Here is a 26,820-nt window from a genome sequence, read left to right as displayed (position 1 = left end):
GTCTGTATGTGCTACAGGGTTGCTAAAGGGTGAGCGAATGTAGTGAAAATAGTTTGTCAGGATGTTATGCTGTTGTAGCGGTCACAGTTCGATGATTTCTAGGGTACATGCCTAAACACAAAACACAGAGTGTCAGAGTGCCAGGAAACATGGGATATAAACATGCCACAAAGGTAAATGTTCTATGGCATGGTTTGTGTGTGTGTGTGTGTACACACTCCATGATAAGGTTTGTGTCGGTGGTGAGGGCCTGAACGCGGTGGAAGCTCTGTGTGTGTGTGTGTGTGTATAGTGTTAGGAAGGTTACTTTTGAAATATAATAGGTTACAGATTACTAGTTACAGTATGTTACAAATGTAATAGACAAATGTAATGTGTCTAGACAGCGAAAAGCTGCAAAGCAACAGAATGAATGTTATATTCTACGTATAAACTCTAAAGCTTTTTTCCCCAAAAAATTGTATATTCTGATGTAGGCTCTTGGTCACCAACATTTTGATTAGTAACTGTAATTTAATTTGCCCTAACTGAAATGGATTACAATTAAATGTATTCTGTCATTTAAGTAGTAATTCCCCAACCCTCTGTCTGTGTGTCTGTGTGTGTGTGTGTGTGTGTGTGTATGCGCACCTCCTTGATTAGGTTGACGTCGGTAGTGAGGGCCTGCACGCGGTGAAAGCTGGCGATGAGAGATATGGGCAGGAAGCCCTTGACGTCCATCTTCCTCCTCAGGAAGAAGTCCCGCTCAAGGTTATGCAGGCTGAAGTAGTACTCACTGCACACAGAGAGCACAGCAAGTTTTATAAGAATGGGCTACATAGGGGTTCAGTTGAGTGTGAAAGAGATAAGGGCGTTCTTGCATATGTTATGGTTTCTAAGTTTTATTGCCTTACCAGATGAAACAATAAAATAAAATGCAATGAAACTTACCTAACCCCCTAAAGCCTGAGCACAACTTATAGACATGGTCAAAGGTCGGGGATCAGAGGTGAGGGGTCAAGACTGGCCTTTACAGGGGGGAGGGGGCAGTTAGAGATTAAGAGCAGTGTGGGCCTGAATTGCATTTTTTGACGCAGATTAACTTATTTAGGACAGCTCCAACGTAATCCTAGAGCAGAGGACTGGCTAGCAGCATACGCAAGGTCAAACAGCACTATCCCCATTCTCTCCCTCTTCACACAACAACTCCTCCTCCACTAAAACTCCTCCACTTATGTCTCCTTTTCATGCCAAACTGAAGCCCCAGAAGGGAAAGAGTAGGATAAAGAAAAAAGGAAAAAACAAATGCCAGATTCCAGTAGCATGCACGGAGTGAAAACTAATTAAAATCAGAGAACCACACAGAACAAAACCAGGTCAAATTACTCATTACTCTAATTCCACTGCTTACTCACCCATCTAACCGCCTGTCAAGACCACCACTCGCTCAGTCGGTCTCACACGCTCACTCACTCACACGGTCCCGCTCGCTCGCTCACTCACTCTCTTGGTGTCTCCATCACTCTCTCTTTCTCTCTTTCTGTCCCTCACTCTCTCTTTCTGTCCCTCACTCTCTCTCTCTCTCTCTTTCTGTCCCTACCTCTCTCTCTCTCTCTCACTCTCTCCATCCTTCCTTCTCCCCCGTGACTGGGGGGTCGTCGGGTGTGTTTTCTCTCCAGGCCAATGTGACAGGTGTGATGTGCTGGTGTTACATTTGTGTGTCAGAAGCGATGGGAGAGGCTGAGCTGTCAGTCGTTCCCCTTCTCATTCTTCCTACCTCTTTTGCTCTATTCTCGATTTACATCTCACACTCTCCTGATTTATTCATCTTCTTCATTCACCCTGTGCTTCTGCCCTACCCGACCCTCTTTCGCGCTACAGTGTCCCGTTCTTGTAACCCCCCCCTCCCTCCTTCTCCATCTATCTATTTCTCCCTCATTCCTTTGTTTTTCCCCTCTCTCTCTCTTGTGCTCCTCGTTTTTGTCTCCCTTTCTTTCTTTCTTTCTTTCTCCCTCCCTCCCTCCCTCCTTCCTTCCCTCTCTTTCTCTCTAGTTTGTGCAGTGCACTCAGGGAGAGTAAGAGTAAGTCTAAGTGATGAGTGTTTTGCCAGAGGCAGGATTCCAAGGCCAGGGCCCACGTGCTCTACCAGCGTCGGGCCCCTCCACCTCTGCACAGCTCATCTCTGGCAGCTCAGGACGGCTCTGCGCGCAGCCCCACAGCACACAAAGTACACAGCAGCACCCAGCTGAGGAAACGTCTCTTTACACACACACACGCACACCTCAGCCCCAGGCAGAAGTCACACACAGAGAGGTGTGTTTTAAGTATGCACAGATAAAGAGGCCTTACATGTTGTTTTCCCCGTTTCCCCAAACCTGGTAGAACAAGACCTCCTCTTTGGTTACTTTCAATTTATATATATATATATATATATCATTTCAATTATGAACTCTTACATCTCCTTGTTGCCACGTGTCCGTTTTAAGGGGCACATGACCCCCCGAATCAATTCACAGCATAAAAAAAGAAACACAGAAAAATAGAGTGCCGTCAATCAATACCCTGTCACTCAAAGCCCTCCTGTCAAAATTAACGTCAGTAACGGCTCCTAATAACTCTGGTTCTAGTTCCCCCAGCACAGGCATTCAGGGCTGGGGTTGGAGGGCTCTGGAGCTGGGTGGAGTGCATGGCTGGTTGAGGGCTCTGGGGCTGGGTGGAGCGCATGGCTGGGTGGAGCGCATGGCTGGGTGAACACACTGAAGAGCATTACTGGGGATCGGGAGTGCCCTTACCTCCCCCATTACAAGAAAGAGAGAATGAGAGGAGGAGAGGGAAGAAGAAAGAGAGGGAGGGTGAGCGAGAGCGAGAGAGAGAGAGAGTAGTGTGTGTGGTGTGTCTGAAGGAAACCGAGTGAATGACTGCTAATGTGAGAGGACAGAGAATGAGAGAGGAAGTCTGACAGAGATTTGTTTTAAAGGGAAAGAGTGTGTCTGAAGGAAAGAGAAAGTGAATGACAGCTACAGTAAGAGAAGAGAGTGAAAGACTAAGAGAGATAATAATAGAGAGGAAGAGAGAGTGAGAGGGAGGAAGAGACAGAGGCCAAAAAAAACCCAGTGGCCTCTCTCTCTCTCCTCACTTCCTGCCCCAGATCATTTACACCCCCTCAGACTCCCCAGGGCACCAGGCTAAATATAGGACACACACACACACGCACGCACGCACGCACGCACGCACGCAGACACTCATGCCACTCTGTCCCGTCCCAACTCTGCCCCACTGGCTCCATGTGCTGCACGATCAGTGCCACCTACTGGCTAGAGGATGACCCTGAGATCCTGAGTGAGACACACACAAACACACACTCTGCCATCTTCTACGTAGTATGAACTACCACGAGCTGGTCACTGATCAGAAACTACAGTACTGGCATTTGGAATAAAACAGGACACTCCTGTGCATTTTAAAAAAAAAAAAAAAAAAAAAAAAAACCCTTTCCTCCTCCACGCACGCACGCACACGAGTTTGATCGATTAGTTGTGTTTCTAATACAGATTGCTCACTCAAAATGCTGAAGCGGACTTTGACCTCCTGGACCTGAAAGCTCCACCTGTGAACCTCGACCTTTTGACCCCTTTGGAGTGTGAACTCACATCTGGCGCTTGATGTACTCCTTCAGGAGGCTCTCGTCCACCGTGTACATCTGCATGCGATTGCCGTCGTCATAGTAATACATCATGTTGTTGCCGCCAAACTCATTGGCCATCTGCGTGTTGGAGCCCTCACTGTAGGACTCTCTGTAGCTGTGTGAGTAGTCATAGCGACCTGGGGGAAAGGCAGGACAAGAGGTGGTTTTTTACGCCCCCATAACCTCAAATATTTAGTACATCTTTACTTGGCACTGTGTCCACATCCAACATGTTGCACAAAAGGCATCACTGCTAAGCAAAATCAATAAAACTGATTATCTGAATCAACATGCATGCAATGGAATGAAATTCATGAATATCATATGCATACAAACATTCTAAAGAATGCGCTCATAAGGGGGGACCCATCTGCTCCGGGGCCAGCTGGGTAGAGAGGGGGGTGCAGAAGGGAAGGGTAGGCAGGGTGGAGAAGAGAGAGTCTGGGTCTTCAGTAAGGCAAGCCTGCTCTGGCACTCTGCCCCAGTCTGTGTAGCATGATGCCAATTATGCCAAGGTCACGGGGTTGGCGTGTCTATCCATTACTAGGGTACTGGTTAAGAGTATCTAACCACTGGCCACCAAGTTATACTGGATTTAAAGCGTTAGCCAAAGCACAGTGGAAGCATCTCCTGAATGTTCACCCAGAGGCTTCCCTGAAGGGTCCTGACAGCATATGTCACACCTGTGTGACTGGTATGGCTGCCCTGCCCTGTTTAAGGTGATGGCGCTGTAATGAGAACTCAGTGATCAGCTAAAGGGCAGGAGAGTTAGACCCAACTCCCACTTACATTGAAAGCTGTTTATTTGTCGCGATTATGCCGTATTAGTGTTGTGTTGTAATGGGAGTCAATGTCGCAAGTACAGCAAAGTTGGACCATTAATCTATCCCCTGGCGACCTCGTAACATTAATGACAATCTTTTGCCATGGCTCCAGTGGGAATGTGAGCAGCAAGATTCCCTCTTCAAGAAGGGGCAAGAGAGAGGCTGGACTGGTCCTCCTTCATTCACTACACTGAGACCAGAGAAAGCCCTTGCCCCACTGATGTCCCATTACTTCTCAGGATTGTTTAATGTCTATGTGAAGCCATTTAAACATCAGCCACAAGTGGCCGGGATTACTTTGAACCCAAGACTGTCGTATTAACACACCCTTGCAACTGCCAACTGTTTGGCTAAAACACTGTGAAGCTTCTCTACTTGGCCCCCAAATACATACGTTTAATTAATTTAGCAGCTAATTAGCGTATTAACACACGCTGCCAACTGTTAGGAGGGCTCCCTAAGCTAGAGTTAGCTAGGATAGCTAGGTAAGCTGGCATGAGACCTTTATTATGACTATGGCATGAATTATTGCTCTCTTCCAGTCACTAAACTAGAAATCTTTGCTGGCAGTGCTGACGGTCTCTAGTCTCAATCACTGTTCCGTAACATGCTGTTGGGCATTTATGTGGGAATGAAGACACACAGAACTTGCTGTCATTGACGATTGAGTAAAAACGGCAATTCATTATTGATCACCGATTGATTTCATCTGAAACATTAACGAATTGCGTATGTGAAAGAGGCTTTAGTGGGTCTGAGAAGCCACCGGAGTGGCTTGGCTTCAAACATGTGAAAAGTAGTATAAATATTATTTCTTTTATTTGTCCATTTTAACACTGCACTACTGTCTTAGCTGTTTTGAACTACTGTAAAGCACTTTGCAAACCCTTTTAAACGGATTATACAATTACGATTGCTGTTATTATTACAAACAATATTATGCAAGAAGGAACTCTGCTGGAGTGAACACCTGATCACAGGATTTGAAGCAAAAAAAAATCCTGAGCCTGAACATTTTTTTGTGTGTGTGTGTGTGTTTGGGGGGGGGGGGGGGGGGGGGGGGGGGGGGTGTCGTGTCCCGTGGCATGGACACATTCGCAGGGTCGGGGAAAAAAATAAAAAACATTTAGAAATGAATGATTGCAGATTATGGTGGGACTTTTGAAACTGCAATCCTAAGAAAGGTCAGCAATAGTACTCCACCTCACTACAATATGGTACTAACACATGTAGCATTCACAATTTCTTTTGATATCAAGTTTTGCTGCTAAGCTTTGTCCTTGAAAGGTTACAAGATGACCTACAATCACAAGGTGACATATTATAAGGGTATGTCAGTGGAAGAAGAAGATTTGATTTGCAACCATTTCATTGAGGATATATGAAAAAGGACAGCGATTTACTTTTTAAACTGTTAAAGTGCAACAGTGAACTGTAGATAATAATGTAGTTTTATATTGCAACATTTCCATTATTACTTTTTTATTAGAAAATATATTAATAAAACAAATAACAAACAAAACATTAAAATGTTACAAGAACTGGTAACTTTAATGTTGGGAAATAAATACAAAACAGGACTTTGTCCATGTACTTGTTGGTGGCTTCGTCGACATTTAAGGAAAACATGCCGTTTTTTTTTGCTTTTCCGAAATACCTCTTTTAAACTCTGGTGTTATGCCGTGTTTTAAAATAGCGGCATGCTGATTGGATATTGACAGTTTACACACGTCACACACACGGTCAGTTATTGATGCCGGTACATCAGTTGTGGATGTTGCTCCCGGTAAAGGCGTTGTGTGTTGGAGAGCTAGTTGCATATACTAGCTTTCTCCAGCACAAAGTGCAGAAGCAAGCACCTGCTTCTCTTAACTTCTTACACCAGCTACCAAAAGGCTTACTGTCCTTCCCTTCCCATCTCTTGTATCCATGCCCAACGCCATTTATTTTCATGAACTTACTTTCCATCTTACTCTCCTTTGGTGTGATGTCTCTACTCGGACATCTACGCTAGGCAGAGCGATAGAGAAAAGTCGGCGTTTGAAGCACATTTTCCCAAGACCCGCCTCAATCTACTTCTGATTGGCTAATAATGTTATTTTGAGAGCGGGAGAGTTGTGCTGCTTTCATTTCATTGGCAGACGAACTCATAAACTCGAAAGTGATGGTGATGATTTCGAGACGTGTTTTTTTTTTTTTTTTTTTTTTTTTATAAAATAATTTTTTTCGCAGCCAAACGCCGCACGCCGGAAATCCGGCACGGTGCCGGAATACTTTAATCCCTGTGATCAAAATCTTAGCTTTGTGCTGCATGCAACAGCTTGTGACCCACTACCACAGCCACACAGAGTACAACTCCCCAGATATTTATGTCAAGTTGTGAATCATAAGACAAGTATTTCACCTATGGAAAGTTGGACGTCAGTGGATGTGTTGGGGGCTGTGAGGGTTAATAGGGCCCCAGTGAGACACAGCAAACTAATAATGGAACACGGCTTCTATTATCGCGTCAAGGTGATAGTCACAGACACCTTTTGCCTTGATTACATTTTCAAGGAGAAGTGCAAATTAGACGGGTTTTGTGGTTGTACATTCTTTGATTCCTGCCAGCAAACAGAGGTGTTGGTTATGAAAGTCTTAAGGCTGTAGATGATAGAGGTGTGAATCTTCGCTAGCCTCACAATTCTTTCTTTAATTAATAAATACAAGCACTCAGATTTGAACTCTATATTTTCCCTTTAAACTTTTTTATCAAGTAGGTGACCACATTACATAAAGCCTATACCTAAATACTAAATATGTTGTAGCCTTCTGCATTGTAAATACAACTTCTATAAAAATGTAATTATGTGTGTAATTATGTGTCTAATTTTGACGCAGCAGGAAGTGGTAGCAAGTAGGCTACTAGCATTAAGATAAGATAAGTAGCAGAGCTATGTGTTCATTCACTAATGACACTTTATTTTAAACGCATTTTAATGCAATTGTGATCAATCTATCGTGTAACTGTACCAGGCTAACTTTACAAGCACCACGGATTGTGTACATGGAGTATGCAGTGTCGGTATCTGTAAATTAACTTTCCTTCACTCTATGGTGGCTGTGGTGGAAAGATCTACTTAGATTCTCTTTCCTTGGCTGGTGTCCCAAGACCCAAGGAATGTGTAACATTACGTAGTGTGTAGCCTAGGCTTTTGCCAGTGTTATCTGCAAGCTCACTTTTCATTCATCATCATAACTGCATATCGCAGTGAAATGGTTTTGAATGACTTTGCTGGCATGCAAATTACAGCAAACAACAGACAAGCTGGTCTGTGAGTCTTTGAAGGACTGTTACCTCGGCCACGACCTCTGCCCCGCCCGCGACCTTTGCCTCTGCCCCTCAGCCCTCCACGGACACTTCCACCATCACTGCGCACGCTCGATGTGTCGTCGTTCAGGTCCTTGTTCTCCCTCCGCCAACCTTTGTAGATGTTACGCATGCGCACATAGACACAAACACACACAGACAAACAAACACAAACACACACACACACACACACACACACACAGAGTCCAGACAAGACAATTAAAGACAAATGCCGAGTTACCCTAGTCAAGCTAACATTAATGTATGTGTGTGTGTGTGTGTATGTGTGTTTTTGACTAATATAATGTATAGTTTCAAGTCCTACTTTTGTCTCACTACTTTATGGTTGCATTAATGGGTGTGTATGTATGGGTACAGGCCTACATGTTTATTGTCCTGATTGTGTGTCGCACGTGTTTCTCACCCCCTCTCCTCCGCTGACTGGCGTTCTGTGATCCCTCTCCATCCTCGGTCCTCTCTCCTGTGGGTGGATTGGGGGCGCCGTCTTGCTGGGCCTCGCGGTTCTCTTTGCTGTCACTGCCATCGCTGCCGGTTTCCTGCTTCCTGTCCGAGCCTCGCCTCTTCTCGCGGCGAGGGCCCTGCCCCTTTTGACCATCAGAGTTTATGAGGTTCTGCTGCTGCGGGCAACACCAAGGGACTAAGAGGTCTGCTTTCACATCCTAATTTACTCAAATTACAAACAAGCACACTAGTGCTTTAAGTGCTTTGGATAAAAGTTTCTGTTGAATGAAACATGAATGAAATACACACGTATCTTTCAAGGTCAACCAAATCTTGGGCTACAAACCCTACGTGTCAATCAAGACAAGATTTGTAAGTTTCTTTTGATGCACAGCCTATCATAAACTCAGAACTTATCGTATTTTCACATTTGCAACAACACATAAATAAACTGTTAATATGACAGGCTTAATATGAAGGCCTGCTCGCGGCAACTCCCAATGTCACCTCAGGTCAAGACTGATTTTAATTCAGTCCTAATGAGTCAACACAGGCTATCAATGTCTGGCTATTAGGGAATCTACTGTTGATTCAACACAGGTTATATGCAAGCTCACAATTTAATAAGGCTCTTTATCAGTGTTTACACTGCGCCAGTGGGTTCCTGTGTTGGTTCCATCTAGTGGACACGTTTAGTATTGACAGGACAGAAGCTTGTTGAGGATGGTTCAAAACAGCTGCTGCTGGGCTGCTGTTTTTCTCAATAAAAAACCAGGTACCTCTAATTGCAGAGAGCCTCAAAATCTCCTGTTTATCTGAGAGAAGAATCCTGAAGAGGCAGCAGCAGCGAAACAGCTCGGGGGGGGGGGGGGGGGGGTCAACTGGTCAACTGATCCACGCACGTGCTAATGCAAGAGCTGTTTTGTCGAATTGTCACTAGCGGGAGGGGGTGGGGATGGTGGGTGCGAGAAAATGAAAATTCACCTCTTTGTTGGCCAATTCTCCTGGGGTGGGCCAGTTTGTAATGTCACTGAAGTCACTCGACTGCAAAAAGAAAGAGACAGAACACCAACAAAAAAGGTCACTGTAGATACATCATCAGTGAAATTTCTGACAAATCCTCCCTGATCTGACAGCCATGTTAACGAATGGTTGCAGCTGGTATGCAAAATGGAACACATGCATTCCCACAGTCACACACGAGAAAAACTGTGAAGTTTTCCCCCAAGGCCAATCATTCAGGAGTTACAAAGTGTGACAAAGTAGTAAGAGGTGTGTGGGTGGGTGGGTGTGTGTGTGTGTGTGTGTGTGTGTGTGTATTTATATATGTTTATATATGTGTGTCTGTGTGTGTGTTGAAGACATTGTTGTGGTTCAACTGCCACTGGACCATCAAGATTGCACAGGTCTCCGTATGCATGTGATTATTGCCTCCACAAAGGAGTTTATTTTTTTTGGTTCAGTTTGTTAGCCTGTTTTCATAACACTTGGTTGGGGGTGTGTAGCATGGGACAACGAAGAATACGTTACATTCTGCAGTGGCTCCAAACTCAATGGCTGGATCCCTTCATTATTTTTCACTATGGTTAACAAAACGAGATAGGGTATTTGACTATGGCAGAGGTTTACGATCTCCGAGCGCCCTTCTAGTAATGACTGTATCTACAGCCACAGAATATATGCTTTGGACTCTCTTTAGACACCATGCATTTTGAAAGCAATCCACTTCCTTCAGATTCCAGATGTGCTGCAGTTACATTCTCGCACAGCTGTCTGAACATCTCCATGTCTCATGTCTTATTTGAGAGATTTCAGCATGGTTTTAAGAACTGCCTGGCCAACTAAATTCCCAGAACTCCTAGCGCCAGATCAGATTCCTGTGTGTCCCAATGTGGACCAGAGGCAGAGAGCGAGGCCGACACACTCTCAGTCAGTGGGTGATGGTCACACCCTGTGAGTGTTTGTGTGTGTGTATGTGTAATACTATCCTTCAACAGCACATACAGTATTACACACTTAGAGAACACACCACAAGAGAGCTGCTTGAAGAGTACCTTTGACATATCTGTGTGAATGTCAGTCACCCGCATATCTCTCTCAGCTGTATCAGACACGGCCATGTTTTTGAATGGAAATACAAGCCGGACTCAAACTGAGTAAGAGCCTGGAATAACTCATCCTGCCTTTTACTCACTCCGTCATCGGATGACAAAAAAACAGAAGACCAAAAAAAAGACGGGGAAAAAAAAAAAAAAGCATTCCTTCAAAATAAACGGTGTCTGTATTTTCCAGAAATAACCTCATTGCTATAGACTTCCAGCAACCACAGAGGAGTGCAAGACAGCAGAGGAAAGAGATACGGTCAGCGAGTTGTTGGAACTGTTTGCTACTGGAAGGGACGTTAACCTGGAGTTTTGACTTACAAATACACAAACACCCATATAGCCAGTCGCGCGCCCCCCCCCCCCCCCCGCCCCCACACACACACACACACACACACACACACACACACACACACACACACACACACACACACACACACACACACACACACACACACACACACACACACACACACACACACACACACACACACACACTTGACTACAGGTTCACACTGAGGAATCTGATTATTATTGTTTGGTTTTCACCCTGACCCCTGTAGAACTGTTGTTTTTGATGGTACTATGTCATTTTATGGTTGTTAACCAACACTGGAAATTCAAACCTGTCTTACACATACAGGCAGGCACACCCACACACACACACAAGCATGTAAACACATACTCACACATACACACACACAAACAGGTTACCTTGCTGGATTTCCTGGAGCGAGGCTTTCCAGCGCGGACCACTTTGGCAGGACTCTGCGGCTCTGTGGATACACACAGATAAAAGTGAGAAGGTGACCATGTGTGTTTGTTCATCCATGGAACAACACACCACACACTGTTCAAATCCAACAAACACCTACGCCATCTGACTCCAACTGGCTCTGAAGACTGCAAGCAATGCACATCTTGCGTGGCACTAACTTATATATATATGTATTTTTTTTCATTCTTTTTTTCTTTTCTTCTTTTTTGTTCCACTGAATTTACTTAGATTGCATTTAGTTGCAGAAAAACAAAATTTCTCCAACTAGTTTCTGTGTTTTGCAGACCGGGAAATAGGCTAGGACTAGGGAATGAGTCAAGTTCCATTGTATAGCGTTACATTAGTTCAGTGAAATTATCTGTAAGTGTGTGGCTAAGCTGATACCCAAAGTCATATTCATTTATTGCAGAGAAGTAGGATATGGATCAGATACCATTCCAAGAAACAGGTTTGCACCGTTCTGTAAAACAAGTGAAAAATGTATTGCTTTTTACACACAAAGTAATTTAAATTACATATTTCATAAGATGAAAACCGCTGAAACAGCATGTGAATTGAAATCAGGTAAAATGGTTGTTGTGCTTCTCTGCATAATGGCATTGGGCAGCCCCACATTAACACACAAAAACACCTGTCGAACAAGGTCGCCCATCCACACACGTCAAACATTAACCACACAGGAGCAAACAGCGGGACTGTATTTACAACAGACCCTCGGCGGTGGGCAGCAATGGCTGGCACGCGTCATGCTTGCTCTCCCCCTCTCTTTTTCTTTCTCTCCCTCACTGATCCTCTGCTTCTCTCATTCTCTCTGTCACTCTCACAATGTCAGGTCCCTACGGTATGTGGGCCGTTGTTCATTAACAATGGGTTGCCAGGGCATATTCGTTTGCAGCAACACAATACATGACATGCAGAATCCACTCTCCTGCTTCAGGAAATAATGAGCCCTGAATTCATGGTAACTAGTGTAACTAGTTAACTGGAACACGGCTGATATCATACTGTTAACAACAGTGTTTCAATATTGATGACCTGATACAGTTGTGGAGGGAGCTTTTTTTCCAGGTGCCAAAATGTAACCTTACAAGATAGCCAACCAACGTTTTCAACATAGAATGAGAGACATGAGTCTATAACTTAGGCTGAAAACAGGAATATAGAGGCCAAGTCACTGCTGACTCATCTTTATTTTCAAAGACTTTCTGCACTTTTGCTCAAAATAAATAAAAAAAAAATCACCAGTTTCTTTCCTTACGAGGACATGTACCAACACTGCTTACAAAACCAGTTTGAGACAGATGTATGCAAAGGCAAAAAAAACTGAGAAAATAGTCCCATCAAAAAAAAAGAAAGACAGCATAAGAAGAGAAAAAAATATCATAGGATTCTACAGGCACAGAGCAGGGCGCCCAACCCTGGGAGTGTCAGGGGTCCTTTATCATCAGGGATGGCCTGCTCGATAAGGCTCTGGGTGCTGGGACACAGTGTGGGGTGTGACCCGGCTCTTGGACACACTAACACTGATACTGGCCTGGCACCGAAAGCTGGGGGGCACCTCAGCATAACAGGGATCCCATGTCACCTCTAATATTATCATGTTTAGACTCACAACAGAGGAAATGTGTCAAAAATAAATAAATAAAGTCATAACAGTGAATGTGGCATAGGACTTGTACTTCGCAGACAAACTCAAGAGTTCTGCTTTGTCTAACCTGACAGGTGTAATTTATATTTGCACATCATTATCTGTGTGTTTAAAGAGGTGTGCACAAGCCTGCCTAACTGATCATGCCAACATGCATATTTCTTCAGGTTTTGCTCATTTTCTGTTTGCAACGTCATGTAAGAGCCGTTTGTTTTTTTATAGCATGCTAAAATAAGGCTGTTCTTCAATACGCAAGTCAAAAAAGTCCTTGTTGGTTAACACATAGACTAGAGAAGTGAAGCATGTGAGCCGTCTGCCTCTTTTCACGTGAAGAACTAAAGTGGAAAATGTGTTTATGAACTTTATAACTGTGAACATTGGTTTTCATTTACAGAGATTCTGAAGCCATACTATTCTGTCACAACTTTCCCATTTGAGACAGTAATGCATTATGGGATCTTAGCCCTTTAAATTAGCCACAGGATAAGCTAATTATGACCAGACTTGATACTAAAACTCGCTCCCCTACAAGGCCTCTGGAGTTTTCTTCACATTAACGAATGCTTGATGGAATGCTGCAGACACACATAAATGCACTAACTACTACTGGTGATGGTTTATTAATCCTTGTGAAATGGTATAATACTCATAAAACCTTTGGTAGTGACAGTGCGGCATTGCAATTGTTAGAGAACAATGGTTAAGTGAGAAAATCTTCTAAACTTGGCATCTGAAAAAAACATGACATTAAATATCATTGTTAAGTTTCTTTCACCTGTAATAGCTTACAATGTTTCTCAAGGATAACATGACCGTTGCCTTCCCACTTTAAAGATTCCAACAAAACAATATTAGTAAGCTTTATATTGGGCCATAAGACCATTCTAGCGGACTAATTTAGTAATTTTGCTGTCTAATTTAGGAATACAACTTTGTCCTCTGTTGACAAGTTCATGACAATATCTCATGTCGTGGCAATATGTCAATGCCTGAGAACAAATTGGGGGAAGCAGTTAATTTCTAAAACGGATGATGTCCGATTTGATTGAACATAATGATCGTAATAAACTGATCTTTAAAGAGGAGCTTCAGCACTGAGGCCTGTGCATTGCTCCTGCTCTTTGCAACAACTCCCGGTACATAAAGTTGCAGTTGTCAGCACTCCACGTGCTCGAGTGCAATTTGATCAGATACCGAGGGGGATGGGGACAACTGAATCTGCCACCATCAGCAAATCTGCCCGAACAAGTACTCAAATTGGGTCCACATCAGCTCGTGTTATGAACAGAACCGTGGTCAAGTGCAATCAAATTAACTTGCTTGGGTGAAAATAGCATTGGGCAGAATCGGTTCCGCTGCACCCTAATAATAGTGAGTCATAAGCAAACAGCTAGCATGCTGGCAGTTTCGCTTTAGCCAAGAAGACCACCATAATTACGGTAGCAAACAACTCGCCCACCTCAATACAATTGAAGGTAGCTTATTTGACTAACGTCACCATACAACATTAGTGGACAAATACAAAGTTGTAATGTCTGTTAATGTTAATGCTAGCTAAGTTAGCTCGCTGAGTTTTCAGGATAGGTTGACTTACAAATCTGACATTTGGGCAAATAAATACTGGTGGCAAACTGGGTCATGTAAATGGTTTGCTGCTAACGTATCCCTCTTACCGGTCATGAAAAAGAAAATACGGATAACTAGTAAGTTATAAACAAATGCACTTGTGACAGCTGTCTTAAATCTACATGGCTAATTCTCTAAAGCTAACTAGCAAGCTAATAGACCACACCTCTTCACTCTGATTTGCCCTTTCCATGTCCATGTATGAATAACAGAAGATTTCACTCGAGTTGCCACAGATATGGTTATTAATCATGTCCAAGTTCTCAATTCTACGAACATATTTGAAAGAAAAATCAAGTTGTTCATTATTGTCTAAGTGACATCAAAGCAAATAACGCTAGTTATATAGTAGAATAAGCATTCAACCAATCGCTGGTTTGCCAACAGACAGAAAACACATGTAGATAGCAATGCTATGTTAGCGAAGTTCTTTAGCTTGCCATCTAAATCCTAAGCATGTCAGCTAGCTTAGTTTAACTTAGCACTGGTTACGAGCTAACGTCACGTTTAGCCTAACGAAGTAGTGAGAAACTTTCCAAACAAGCCCATCGTCATATGTTCTACTATTAGTGTGGCAGTTTCCCAGCTGATATTGTCATAAACTTAAGAGAAACAAACAAACCTGTCTCTTGACTGTTGCTAGTTGTTGGATTGTTGGAGGGGCATGCATTCTTCTTCGTCCACGGGTTTACCTTCGGTGGAGGTGCCTCGATAACTTTTTTCTTTGCTTTTTCGTGAGGGTCAGCAATATTGCTCGTGGCATTTTGGTCATTTTCTTTGTTGTTTACGTTACCCTTGTTTATTTCGTCGGCAGGGGCTAGGGTTTCCATGATCCCCTGTTTTTGATGTTTTGAATCGACTTTGAGATCTCTGTGCCCCTCCTCGTGGTTGGCTCTACCAGATTCCTGGGGTCGGTCGATGTCCGAGTTGTTTTGGTTCTCGCCACCTAAGCGACTCCCTGTCACGTCTGACTCGCCGACAACAACTTCTGTAGACATCCTGCAACGAAAAATCCTTTTCAGGATTTTTCAAGATATCACAAGTGAAAAACGTGTTTTTGTACTAAGAGTTAAGCGACTAGTTGAAGACAAGCAGATTGTAAACAAGTTTAAGTTGTAACACGCTTGCCAGCAACATCAACATATACGATTTTGTAAAGAAGCCATTGCTATGAGCAACTGGACTGAAAACGACGTGCAACTAAAAACCTAACTCTTTTCGAACTTTCCGAATTGGCTGATCAGCAAGTTAGCTACTTAGCTTCCCTAGAGTACCTATCACTTTTAATGGCCACGAGTTATCGTACGGAGTTGTTGCTGCCCCTACTGACCACTCGTGGTAGGACAGGCAGGACGAGTGCCATGTGGTTGCCTCAGAACGGTGAATCTGACGTGGCCTATCCACGCTGAGGCATCGCTCGAATGAGGTAGGCGGTCTGAACTTCAACTATTATTCAGTGGCGCGGTTCGATACGGATGTCACTTATCCTGTAACTAGGCCAACCAACTCATTATGACATAGCATATGCGTCCCACATCAAATTACATGATGTCCCTGAGTTGCAAACGTAAATTCACAAATATTCCCTTATTCCCTCATATAATTAGAATTCTAGGATAAATTATCATTTCATTTCACCACCACGTCATTATAGTAACTTTAAGTGTGCTTTGCTGTCTTCATGTGGTGGCAAGTTGTTACAGTCCACGTAGTATCAGGTTGAGTAACTTTACACTCTATCACATGGTCGTATCAGCTAGAGATCAAGACAGTAAATAAAAGATAGAGGCTGCCCTCTGTCGGCAGTAATCTGTTATTACAGACAATGATACAAAAACCAACAACATCCATGAGTTTAAACACAGAATTATATTCACAGTTTAAGTGATACATTTACGCTAAGTACAGTCTCAGTTAGGATGTTTCATGCTGATTGATGGTTGTGGAAGAGGTGAAATCTGATTGCAGGACATCAGTAACCAAACCCTACAGTCAGGGAACTGGCAAAAGTCAAAAGAGTCAGGAGAACTTGTCCTCGTGAAGCAGCTGAGTACAGCGATTTTGGTCTTGTGTATATGTAGGGGTGCTCCTAAAACAAGGTGAAAAAGAAACAATCAGATTAGAGAGTCGTGGTTTCCATGGAGATCACCATCACAGGTGAGCTCACAAAGCATTGTTTTTGCCAGTAAAACTTGAACTCTGTCATGGAGATGGCCAATTCAATTTATTTTACTACATTTGACTACATTCCTTGTATACCTTGAACCTTTCAACATTTATTAAAGCGTAAATACAACTTCATCTTCTGAGCATTTCTATAGAATGATGCAGCTATAGTACCTGTGAAGGGCAGATGAGTTTCACAGGCTCGGTCAGGCTGGATATAATGTCTTTCTTACCCTCAGGCTGGAACTAAATAGGCAGAAAGGGGATTAACCGGGCACCAAAATGTTCTTGCACAGAAACAATATCAGACACAGTTCAAGTAACTCTTGCCAGTGAACATAACAGGTCATTCTGTGGATAATGCGTGAGTATGAGTATAGCTCAGTGTTGAGATGAATCGATACGTCTGTAGCCATACTACTGTGCAAAGGTGCAGGATTTGTGTTTAGACACAATAACACCCACGACCTACATATCTTCAGAGATTCTCCCAGTTGAACTCCTCTACAGAGACACTCACTCACCATGTTGTTCCACAAACCCTTTGCCAATTCTTCATGGCCTTTAATACTAAAGTGGAAACAGTCAGGTCCAAAGTAACTGAAGTCAACTGTGCCATCCTACAGACAAACAAACAAACAAATTAGACAAATTAGAGACATAAGACACATTAAAGTCACAATATGCTTGAGGGGTTTTCTTTTTCATTTAACTAACTATTTAAAAAAAACTGTCTTGTGTACAGTGTCCCATGGATTTCAGGTGTAACCCTTAGCACTGGTAGTGCACTGTGACCTTACAGGTAATTTGGGAAGCTCCGTGCGAGTGACATAGGGCTGAAGAACCACTGCAAAGTCATCCTTGAAGAACTGGCCACTGTGGATGAGTTCCTCCAGCCTAAGCTGTAGTGTAAAATGCAAAATTAATATTCAGTAGTCATCCAGGGAACATGGGTCCAAGACCATCTCAGTGTTGAAAAGTGGCATGCTTTAAGACCTAGGCCATTAAATATAGAGGAGGTTCTCATGAAAATCAAAATGTTAGGGGCTTAGGGGAATCGTCAACTGTCAATGAGGAACTGAATCTCACACATAACATAATACATACATAGACAATTTGCAAAGTTAACATATTGTATGATGAAATATGCAAGGGTGAAGAATGTTTTTTAACTGTACAAGTTGGCAACTAGCTATGATATCACCTTACAGCAATCTAGCACACACCTGGAACTCGCGGTTCAGTTTTACAAGTTCCTTCAGTTCTGTAGAGTTCTCCTCTGGTAACACCAAACAGGAACAAAAGCTTCTGCAAACAGTAAGATTGTGACCTTGTAAGATGAGGAGAGGGACTGTGTAACTCAATTTCTCAAACAGACCCATAACTCTCGAAACCAAAAGCTAGAGCAGGTAACTAGCACTGAGTAAACAAGAAGTAACAATGAGTAATAAGTTGCTTTGGATAAAAGCATCTGCTAAATACCTTAACTATAACTATAAACAGGAGAATAACATGAAATGTCATGTCTGTGTGTGAATGTTTATTGTGGTTTGTTGATAATGAATGAGTTGGTGAATAACAAAACTAAAATGCACATAACACTAAAGTAATGAATTCTGACAACTTAGAGCTTATGTCCATTATTGTCCTCTGGACATCAACTTAAAACAAAAAACACCAGTGATGAAAAGATAACCGTCCCTCATCACTGACTGATTATGTGCATTTATGAGGTGATCCATAGGGTAAGAAATCATACTTTTGTAACTGGCAGCCCAGTGTTGGCTTCTGAACATCCCTCAGTGACTCCATATTCAAGATTTGCACCATGTTCACAATCAGCCTTGGAACCTGGGAGAGGGCATGTCAATGTGGAGGGCCATGGACAGAAATTCAGAAATATCCACAAAATAGGGTCAATATGTTAGTCTAGTTGTGATCTGTCTTCCTATTATGACAGGGCAACATTTAAAGTCTATTTTAAATGCTATGTCCCAGTCAGGCATTACCTCATCCATCATCATTTGAAGAGACTCTTTCATATGGTGGATGAAGTTATCTACAGAGAAGAGTTTCTGATTGGAGAAATAAAAGGCATTAAAACGTAATTCTATAACACGATATCAATCATTTTGAGTAGTTTCAGTAGTTAGTGCATATATATAATGGCTCTGTGTACTTTGTCTTTGCAGTAATCACAAATGTCATTCATTCCAATCAGGACAGTGACCAGTTTCCAGTCCTCCTCAAAGTTCATGGCCTGAATGAAAAACAGAAAACAGATATAGGAAACAGTATAGATAAACAGAGACATACAGATACATATAGATAAACAGAGACATATACAGATATATATAGAAATACAGAGACATACACAGATACATATAGATAAACAGAGGAAACAGATTTCCCATAGCCATTGAAAGAGAAGAGTATTCATCATCACAGAGGATTTAAGCTTACTGAATAGTTTTTAAAGGTGTCAATCATGGTTCTTGTCTGCTCAGAAAAGTTTCTAGGAAAACAACCACACAAAATGTCCAACACAACATGTTCAGAATTTATCAATAAGGACTTTGTACCCAAAACAGCTTCCTGTACAACAATGTTATCAATATGATCCTAATTGTGATCATAAATCAATAAATATCTCATGCACTACTGGGAAATGGAATAACCTCTCCATGCTATCTAATTTACTGCAGGTCATTTTTGTATTGTGCCTAATGGCCTGTTGATTATCTGTATGTGTAAATGTCAAGATGATCATGACATTGACCACTAAAACAACAGGATTAATCATTTAATTGTATCTTATTTAGGCGGTGTGTAATTGTGAACTGTTAACAAAACTGAACATTACAAAAAACCTTACAGACTGTTATGTCCTGTAACGGCCAGGTTGAATCCTGTCTGCTCTAACGTTGTGGGGTGTCCATTCATAGTCGATTCAGGAGCAGGGCCTAGCACATCAGGGTTAAAGAGCTTCACAATATCTGGAATGGAGGAGGGAGTGTTTCATTTAGAGCGAATATCGGATCTCTGCCTTGATGACACACAGACACTAGACGTTCCAGCATGAACTCACTTGCGAGAGTAATGACATCTTGATATGTCCCATGTCCTCCAATGCTACAGACAAACAAACAAACTTTTCAGAAATGATTGTGCATGATCATGGGATACTACATGATATATCCCACAATTACACAATGTCCATGTCAAAGATAGACACAGTCCTCAGTGCTGGGACATTTGTGATAGTATTGAAATGTCCTACAGTAATGTAATAGGCTGTGACACTAATTTCATGTCAGGAGACAAGACAAGATGAGACAATTTGTCATTTCAGAAAAAGGCACTGTACCTCCATGAAACATGGCGATATTCAATTGGCACTCCCAAAATTGTGGATGCATTGGCAGCAATTGCAGTCTTTGATATAAAAAATCAATACAGCTATGAGTAACACACAATAGCATCATCATCACCATTTTCACATTTACAAAAGATACTTACACATATTTTCACAATAAGTATTTTCATTTTAAAGGCTAAATCAGCTTTAGTTTATTAAAATAAGTTTAATCTGCAGCTACAGCAATAGTCCAGGGCTACTCACAGTCAGTGAATCACCCATTGCTGCGATAACCTTGATGTCTGCTGCTTTCACAAACTCCACTGAAACACAAACAAAACCACTGCTATAAGTTAAATGAAACTGCATTCACTGCATTCCGAGTGTGCATATCTCAAACACACGAGGAGGCCCTCACCTGATGCTGGCACAGAGGGAGAGGGGCTCATGTCTGCGCACTGAAAAGGAGGATGCCGGAAGGTATTTGATCTGCCCATCTCTGGGTCCTCCTACAAAACATGGAAAAAAGAAACGCGCTAGTCATGAAGAGTTTGTGTTTTTTTTCCGTCAGACTCATTCACAATTTGTACAAGCTGGAGCAGAAACCGTGTCAGTCAATGCTAACATAATAACACAACATATGTATACAACGCAGCTTGCTCTATTTCACATCTCATTTGACTGACCTTGCGTAATTCCTCCTCACTGAAGTTCTTCAGAGCTTCTTCAAAATTCTGCAGCCTGGTGTTTCCTGGGCGACATTTATTACATATAACACATTGTCTGAATATGTAATGCCAGTTTCAGTTTTACCTCCCAGTACTCAAATGATTACAGACAACCAACTCAGACTGCTCAAATGTACTTAGAAAAAGAAACTAGACAACTAAAAATTACCACTTTGTGATGTTTTTTACATCAACTCTTCTCACCTTGAGCACATCTGTAAGTCGCCAAAAGGGCTGTGCATAAAACAAAGAAGACCCTCATGACTGGATTCATCTAGACGTTAATCTACTCGCACCTGTTGTCTGTTTGTACCTTTGTAGAGTGTCTGTGAGGGAACACAAGGTGTGCTGCTTTCCTGATAAAGCAGAGTACAGTTTTACGTGACTCCTCCCATACACCTCTGATCTGGACTTCAGTTCAGCAAGATGCAAAGTCTACTTCGGATTACAAAAGTCTATTCTCTATTAGGAGTAAATGGTGGGTTATTTGGGTGGGTCATATTTTCAGATATGAAATATGAGGAAATGGGTTACAGGTGGAAAAACTGTCCACAATCTGAGATGCTCTCCTGTCTTTTCTCCAACACCACTCAATTCACCAAAAATCGTAATGGAACCGAACCTTTGAGTGTCACCCTTGAAACACTCACTGATCAATGTGATCATGTCCATCCATCGTGTACTCATCAATTGTGAAGATAGTGTTTTGACGTTTTTCATATTGCTGCCTACTTGTTAAAGTGGTAATCAGCTGGTATCATCATGAACTGTTGCTCAACTTGTTTTATTGTGACACACCACGACACAAGATGATTCAGCATACAATGTGCTCTTCAATAGTCAATGGAACTGCATTCACTGCATTCAGAGTGTACATATCTCAAACACACGAGAGGGGCTCATGTCTGCGCACTGAAAAGGAGGATGCCGGAAGGTATTTGATCTGCCCATCTCTGGGTCCTCCTACAAAACATGGAAAAAAAGTCACGAGGAGTCATGAAAAGTCAGACTCATTCACAATTTGTACAACACAACATATTTATACAACGCAGCTCTTCCAGTTCAAGCTGCATTAAAATCCTTCCTGGGGGACATTTATTACATATTACACATTGTCTGTATACAGGAATATCACATTAATAGAAGGGTGATGAGAGGATGTAGGTGTATTATAACTAATGCATTGCCAGTTTCAATTGTACCTCCCAATACTCAAATGATCAGACAACACAACTCAACCAACCAACACTATACTATGCAGTATAGTATATTTTTTATTTATTCGTACTACTGCGACATGACAATAATTTACACTTTAAACTACAATGTTAAGCACTTTGAGCTGCATTGTTTTGCATGAAAGGTTCTATATAAATAAAGTTAATTATTATTATTATTATTATTACAATGAAAGCATCCCTTTAATACTGCTGACATCATCTGGTGGTAAGTTACTACAGTTAAAGTGCCAGGTTGAATATCACGGTGTCACATGGTCAGCTAGAGAATATGACGGTGAATAAAACATAGAGGCTGCCCTCTGCCCTGCAGTATTACATCACTGCAGACACTAATGTATGCATCCCTGAACAACTTCCATGACTTTAAATAAAGACACAATTTCATTTATGGCTTCATTTACTTACATTCACTTACATTTAATTTGAACATAATCTAATTTATACTAGCAGGGAGAGACCTGCTGCTTTTTCAGTACTTTTGTGCACCAGAAGCAAAATTAATACATTCAGTAACCTTAGACAAGATTTATTTTCTTAGTATTACATTTACATTTACATTAAACAGACGCTTTTGTCCAAAGCGATGTACAAGGGAGAGAACAGTCAAGCTACGAGCCATAGAGACCTAGTATTACACCTGACAGTACATTTTTTCAGACACCCAAGTAGCCTACAGCTTCAGTTAGAACATTCCATATTGGTTGATAAGTTCTAAGTTCCATTACATGTTGAAAGAGGTTAAATCTGATTGCAGGAAATCAGTAACCAAACACTACAATCAGGGGACCTGGCGAAAGTCAAAAGAAACCCTTGGGAACTTTCTAATGGCCTTTAATACTAAAATGGAAGCTGTCAGGGGCAAAGAAACAAGCCAACAAACAAATAACACATTAGAGACATTCAAGTTACAATAATCCTACTGATCCAAAGCAGTCTGCCAAAATCACGCAAGAGTTTCTAAAGAAGAAAAAAGACAAACCTATGCCCTGGCCATGTATGTTGCCTGACTTGAAGCCAATAGAACTCCTTTGGGGTATTTTAAAGAGAAAGGTAGAGCAACAAACCCCTCTAGCAAATAGCAGCTGAAAAAATTATCTCTGTAGAGAATGCAACACTGGTATTCTCCATGCCGAGGAGGATTGAGTCTGTCATCAAAAATAAAGGTGAACATATGAAGCATTGAAAAAAATGTATATTTCAATTTCAGTTATGAAAGGTGTACTGACTTTTGTTGCATTGAGTTCCTACAGTGGGGCCTGTATTTTTAATATAGAAAATCTAAACTGTTTTCATAAGAGCAGATACCCTACTGTTCCATTTAGAAGTAATGCAATTACTGTAAGGTGATATCATTTTAAAATCATTTGACATTTAAGTGATATTGCACAAGGGTGGATTCACTTCTGTTGTATACTGTACATAGGAAAGGATAAAACATTCAACGGCATACGTTGGCAATTGTCTGTTATTTCACCTTGGTTAGTTGGTTGGCACAGCAGATGAGGGGCTCATGTCTAGGCACGGGAAAGGAGGATGCTGGAACAAATACAAACAAGAAACACACAAGTCTTGAAGAGTTTGTGTTTTTTTTCCCAGCCAGACTTACTCACAATTTGTAAAAGCTTTAATAGAAACTCACTTAGTAAACTGCTGACAGAATAATGTAGAGTATTCATACAGTACAGCTTTTCCAGTTTAGGTTGCATTTAAAATCAACTTCTGATTGTATTTTTCCTTTTCTAGTGTTATCATCTTAATTCTTGAGTCAAGATGACTTGAACTTGAACGAGATTACTTGATTACTTAATCTATCCTCTCATCTGATATAATTGCATAAACCCTCCTCACATTTTATACAGTATCTATGAATGGAGATTTTCAAAAGCATTTGGTGACTTCAATATATGCTTAAGAAAACAGTTTTCAGTGAGATATTTGCAACTTTTTGATCAAAATGTTTTATTTTATGCAGATGATTCAGCATGTACAATTCAATTATTTCAAATATGTCATTTTGTCATAGCCTACACCACAAAGAATGTGGTTGTGGATCACATGGTCAGTTTATGACATTCATGAGTTTAAACAATGAGAGGATTAGAGTTCCAGACTAATTATTTAATTTATGAGAAAGGTAACATTATCCACAATCGTTAATTAGATTATTGGTTAGAATGTGCAACATCTGATTAAGGTGCATCAGTGCACAAGTAAAGTGAATCACAGTGTCAGTATAAGTTCTGCAGCTGTTTACTAAATGATCATTGTTTGTCATGCGTTAAACTGTGTCTGAATATCAAGTTAATGGAAATGGGAGAGTTGTGTGTGTGCATTTTATAATATATGAGTTTTTATGCCCATAGAACTAATGTAATGTCAAGACAATTAGAGACCATGAATATCATGACGTAGAGAAGTTCCAAAACGTCAGCATCGGCCTTGCAAGGTTCAGGATGATTTTAAACAGTAGATGGCGTGTTGAGCCATTTTCAACCCATAAAATGCCAGACACCAGCATTGACGTTTTTCATCACAGTTCAGTTATTTCATTTAGAGTACAGCAAAAAAATGTAGGGTGCACTTATTAAGTGAACTTATTAATGCTCCAATAACCACTGAAAACCAAATGCACTCAGAAATATTGCACCGATATGTGTGAATAAGTGTCATATGACACAAGATAAAATGTAAAATGTTATTCTCATCATTGCTATTCATACCTTTTAAAAGGTATGTTCATACTTCAGTCTATTAAATAAACTGTCTAGGCCTGTTTCTGTCTTTCTGGTATATTTATGTTTTATGACCTCTGGAAATTTAATCAAGCACTTTCCGTACGCACCATTACAAACATTTCCCCCGCAAAATGACACCCCCAAATCACATACCAGCTTTTATGCCTACATAAGGTATGATTTATAAACCTTCATGCTTACCACTGTGAACGTGTCGAATTTGTTGAATAGGGCCCTTAACCTCATTTCTTCCCTAATTTACTTCCTGTGACAGGTAAATATAAGCAGGCCGCAGCGTCCATCAAGTAAAATGCATAAACAAGCAAATACAAGGGGAAAGTTTAAAATGCCTGGAAAAAGACGACGATACAATGTTCGATTTCCGCCTGTAAGTAAAACAGTTGAGAAAGTGTTGTATGCACAATGGCACAAATGTAAAACCCTATTTTCTCTGATGCTCTATTTGTGCTAAAACGGCAAGTGCTCACCTCGTGTTATGCTGGACAGGGTCGTATTAAGAAAATCATGCAGAAGGATACAGAGGTGGGAAGAATGGCCATGGCGGTGCCAGTGCTTATTTGTATCCTTTTAACAAGCTCAGTTTTATCCATAGGAGCAAACTGTGTAATTGTGCCACCTAAACGTCTGTCCTAGCTAAAGTTTTGGAGATGTTTCTGAGATCCCTTCTCACAAAGGCTAACCTAATCACACAATCAAGGCACAGCAGAACCTTATCCGTTAACCACGTGTAAGTTTGGCATTAATAACCTGACTGGAAATAATGTCATTTTCATTGTAACTTCCCGGAAGTTGTGGAGAAGCAGACGTCGCTGTTTGTCAGTACACTGCCAATGTCTGTCAACCTGTCCGTGTGTGATATTCTTGTTGTCTGCAGGAAGCAGTGCATAGATTCCGAGAGGACATTTGATTTCCTCAGGGCCATTGCGGAGCAGGCTCATGCCACCTCCGCAACCAAAGAGAGTCAAGAGAAAGGGAACTGGCCACAACACAGGTGAGACATTGTGACAGACCACGACGTTGCCTGCAACGGCAGGGCCTAAAGCCTAAAGTTTTATTTTTGTTTCCTAGTATTGTCTCTCAACATACTTGATTATGATGATGAACGAATGCTTTTTGTAGGCTTTTCATTTGCAATTGTTTTTGCCAGTGGTCAAACCACATCCCGAAGCAGTAGACTTTAGGCATTTTACTAACAACGTTTGACTAAGGGGATATTAGATGGAGCCTGCTTTACTGATCTACTGTGTCTATATTATCCAGCAAATTGGCTTTTTTTGCAGGAGAAGGTGGCAGGATATTCCTGTGAAAGCAAAGCCGTGTAAGAAGGAAGAGCCTCCTAAGATAGCCATCAGAGAATCCCAGAGAGAACCTCTCTATAATGACAGCTCTTCCAGTGTACGTGCTCTCTTTTTCCTGCTCACCTTCTTAGCAACACACCGCTGCAATGCAAATGGTTTGTGATCGCTACTCTTCGCCTTTTAGGAGTCAGAGCTGTACATCTGTTTGGATTGATAGTTATGAACAGTCTTGCTGTTGACAAACGGGTAAGCTTATTCTCTCAGGCTTTGCCCATAGTCATTTCAAAGTGTGTTTTGTAGTCTTTTTCCCCCTCCGTAAATATGAAATTGTGACTACAGGTTTACTATCCATGGTGTTGCCTTCGCCACGAATGTCATTGGAAACAGATGTTTGAACTGCTGTGAAGACCCAACAGTCATTTTTGTTATGAATTTGTATATTGGTGATTTATTATTTGTCGGGTGAGAAAGTATTAGTGGTCAAATTCAATTGATCTGCAGACAAAGTTTAATAATACAATGATGTGTGTATGTTAATATGTAAGTGACAAGAATAACTTTATTTGAATGTGTTTGTATCCTGGAGGTTGGATGGGGAAAAAATACCAGATCTGTAATATGTGTACACTTAATCGACATTTATTTTCGGTTTTGTTGGTTTAAATAACTATTATCATCAATACTATTTTTATGAAAAAGAAATACTGTATCGTTCTTCATATTACAACTTCCTGTGAACCTGCTTAATTTCATAAAGGTGAAAATCAGAAATCCATTGGGATAATCATGAACTATTACTCAATCTTCAAGTTTCTCTGCT

At 41.4% G+C, this 26,820-nt stretch overlaps 3 protein-coding genes and 1 long non-coding RNA gene across 7 annotated transcripts; 1 reads left to right on the top strand and 3 right to left on the bottom strand.

The window, feature by feature from the left end:
- Positions 1-481: 481 nt before the first annotated feature.
- LOC122130952 (la-related protein 1-like) lies at positions 482-15,897 on the bottom strand. Its single transcript, XM_042705826.1, has 8 exons — positions 15,784-15,897; positions 15,076-15,467; positions 11,116-11,177; positions 9,284-9,343; positions 8,262-8,475; positions 7,826-7,951; positions 3,630-3,801; positions 482-775 (listed from the first exon to the last, which is right to left on the bottom strand). The coding sequence occupies exons 2-8, from the start codon at positions 15,449-15,451 to the stop codon at positions 562-564; spliced, it is 1,224 nt and encodes a 407-aa protein (XP_042561760.1). The 5' UTR covers positions 15,452-15,467; positions 15,784-15,897; the 3' UTR covers positions 482-561.
- Positions 15,898-16,303: 406 nt separating this feature from the next.
- LOC122130951 (phospholipase B1, membrane-associated-like) lies at positions 16,304-21,020 on the bottom strand. The gene is made up of 16 exons (XM_042705825.1): positions 20,910-21,020; positions 20,664-20,728; positions 20,396-20,486; positions 20,242-20,300; positions 19,987-20,054; positions 19,708-19,751; positions 19,495-19,615; positions 19,083-19,134; positions 18,799-18,879; positions 18,629-18,694; positions 18,379-18,470; positions 17,846-17,927; positions 17,420-17,521; positions 17,144-17,239; positions 16,794-16,865; positions 16,304-16,542 (listed from the first exon to the last, which is right to left on the bottom strand). The coding sequence occupies exons 1-16, from the start codon at positions 20,977-20,979 to the stop codon at positions 16,426-16,428; spliced, it is 1,278 nt and encodes a 425-aa protein (XP_042561759.1). The 5' UTR covers positions 20,980-21,020; the 3' UTR covers positions 16,304-16,425.
- Positions 21,021-21,595: 575 nt separating this feature from the next.
- LOC122130950 lies at positions 21,596-25,344 on the bottom strand. The gene is made up of 4 exons (XR_006151982.1): positions 25,170-25,344; positions 24,883-24,946; positions 23,421-23,482; positions 21,596-21,668 (listed from the first exon to the last, which is right to left on the bottom strand). It is a non-coding gene; the product is annotated as an uncharacterized LOC122130950 (long non-coding RNA).
- LOC122130949 (dr1-associated corepressor) lies at positions 24,869-26,794 on the top strand. 4 transcript variants are annotated; one of them, XM_042705824.1, is made up of 7 exons: positions 24,936-25,069; positions 25,189-25,261; positions 25,336-25,429; positions 25,577-25,693; positions 25,983-26,097; positions 26,185-26,246; positions 26,340-26,794. In XM_042705824.1, exons 1-6 carry the CDS (start codon positions 24,992-24,994, stop codon positions 26,212-26,214), a joined length of 507 nt encoding a protein of 168 aa, XP_042561758.1. In that variant the 5' UTR covers positions 24,936-24,991; the 3' UTR covers positions 26,215-26,246; positions 26,340-26,794. The 4 variants fall into 4 exon arrangements, 2 of the variants coding, with proteins under 2 accessions (XP_042561757.1, XP_042561758.1); XR_006151981.1 differs by having other exon boundaries at positions 24,869-25,069; positions 25,963-26,246; XM_042705823.1 differs by lacking the exon at positions 26,185-26,246 and having other exon boundaries at positions 24,931-25,069.
- Positions 26,795-26,820: the final 26 nt, after the last annotated feature.

This window comes from Clupea harengus, unplaced genomic scaffold (assembly GCF_900700415.2).
Source record: "Clupea harengus unplaced genomic scaffold, Ch_v2.0.2, whole genome shotgun sequence".
Lineage (NCBI taxonomy): Eukaryota > Metazoa > Chordata > Actinopteri > Clupeiformes > Clupeidae > Clupea > Clupea harengus.
Note: the sequence above shows the minus strand (reverse complement) of the source record. Positions and strands in the feature narration are given on the sequence as shown.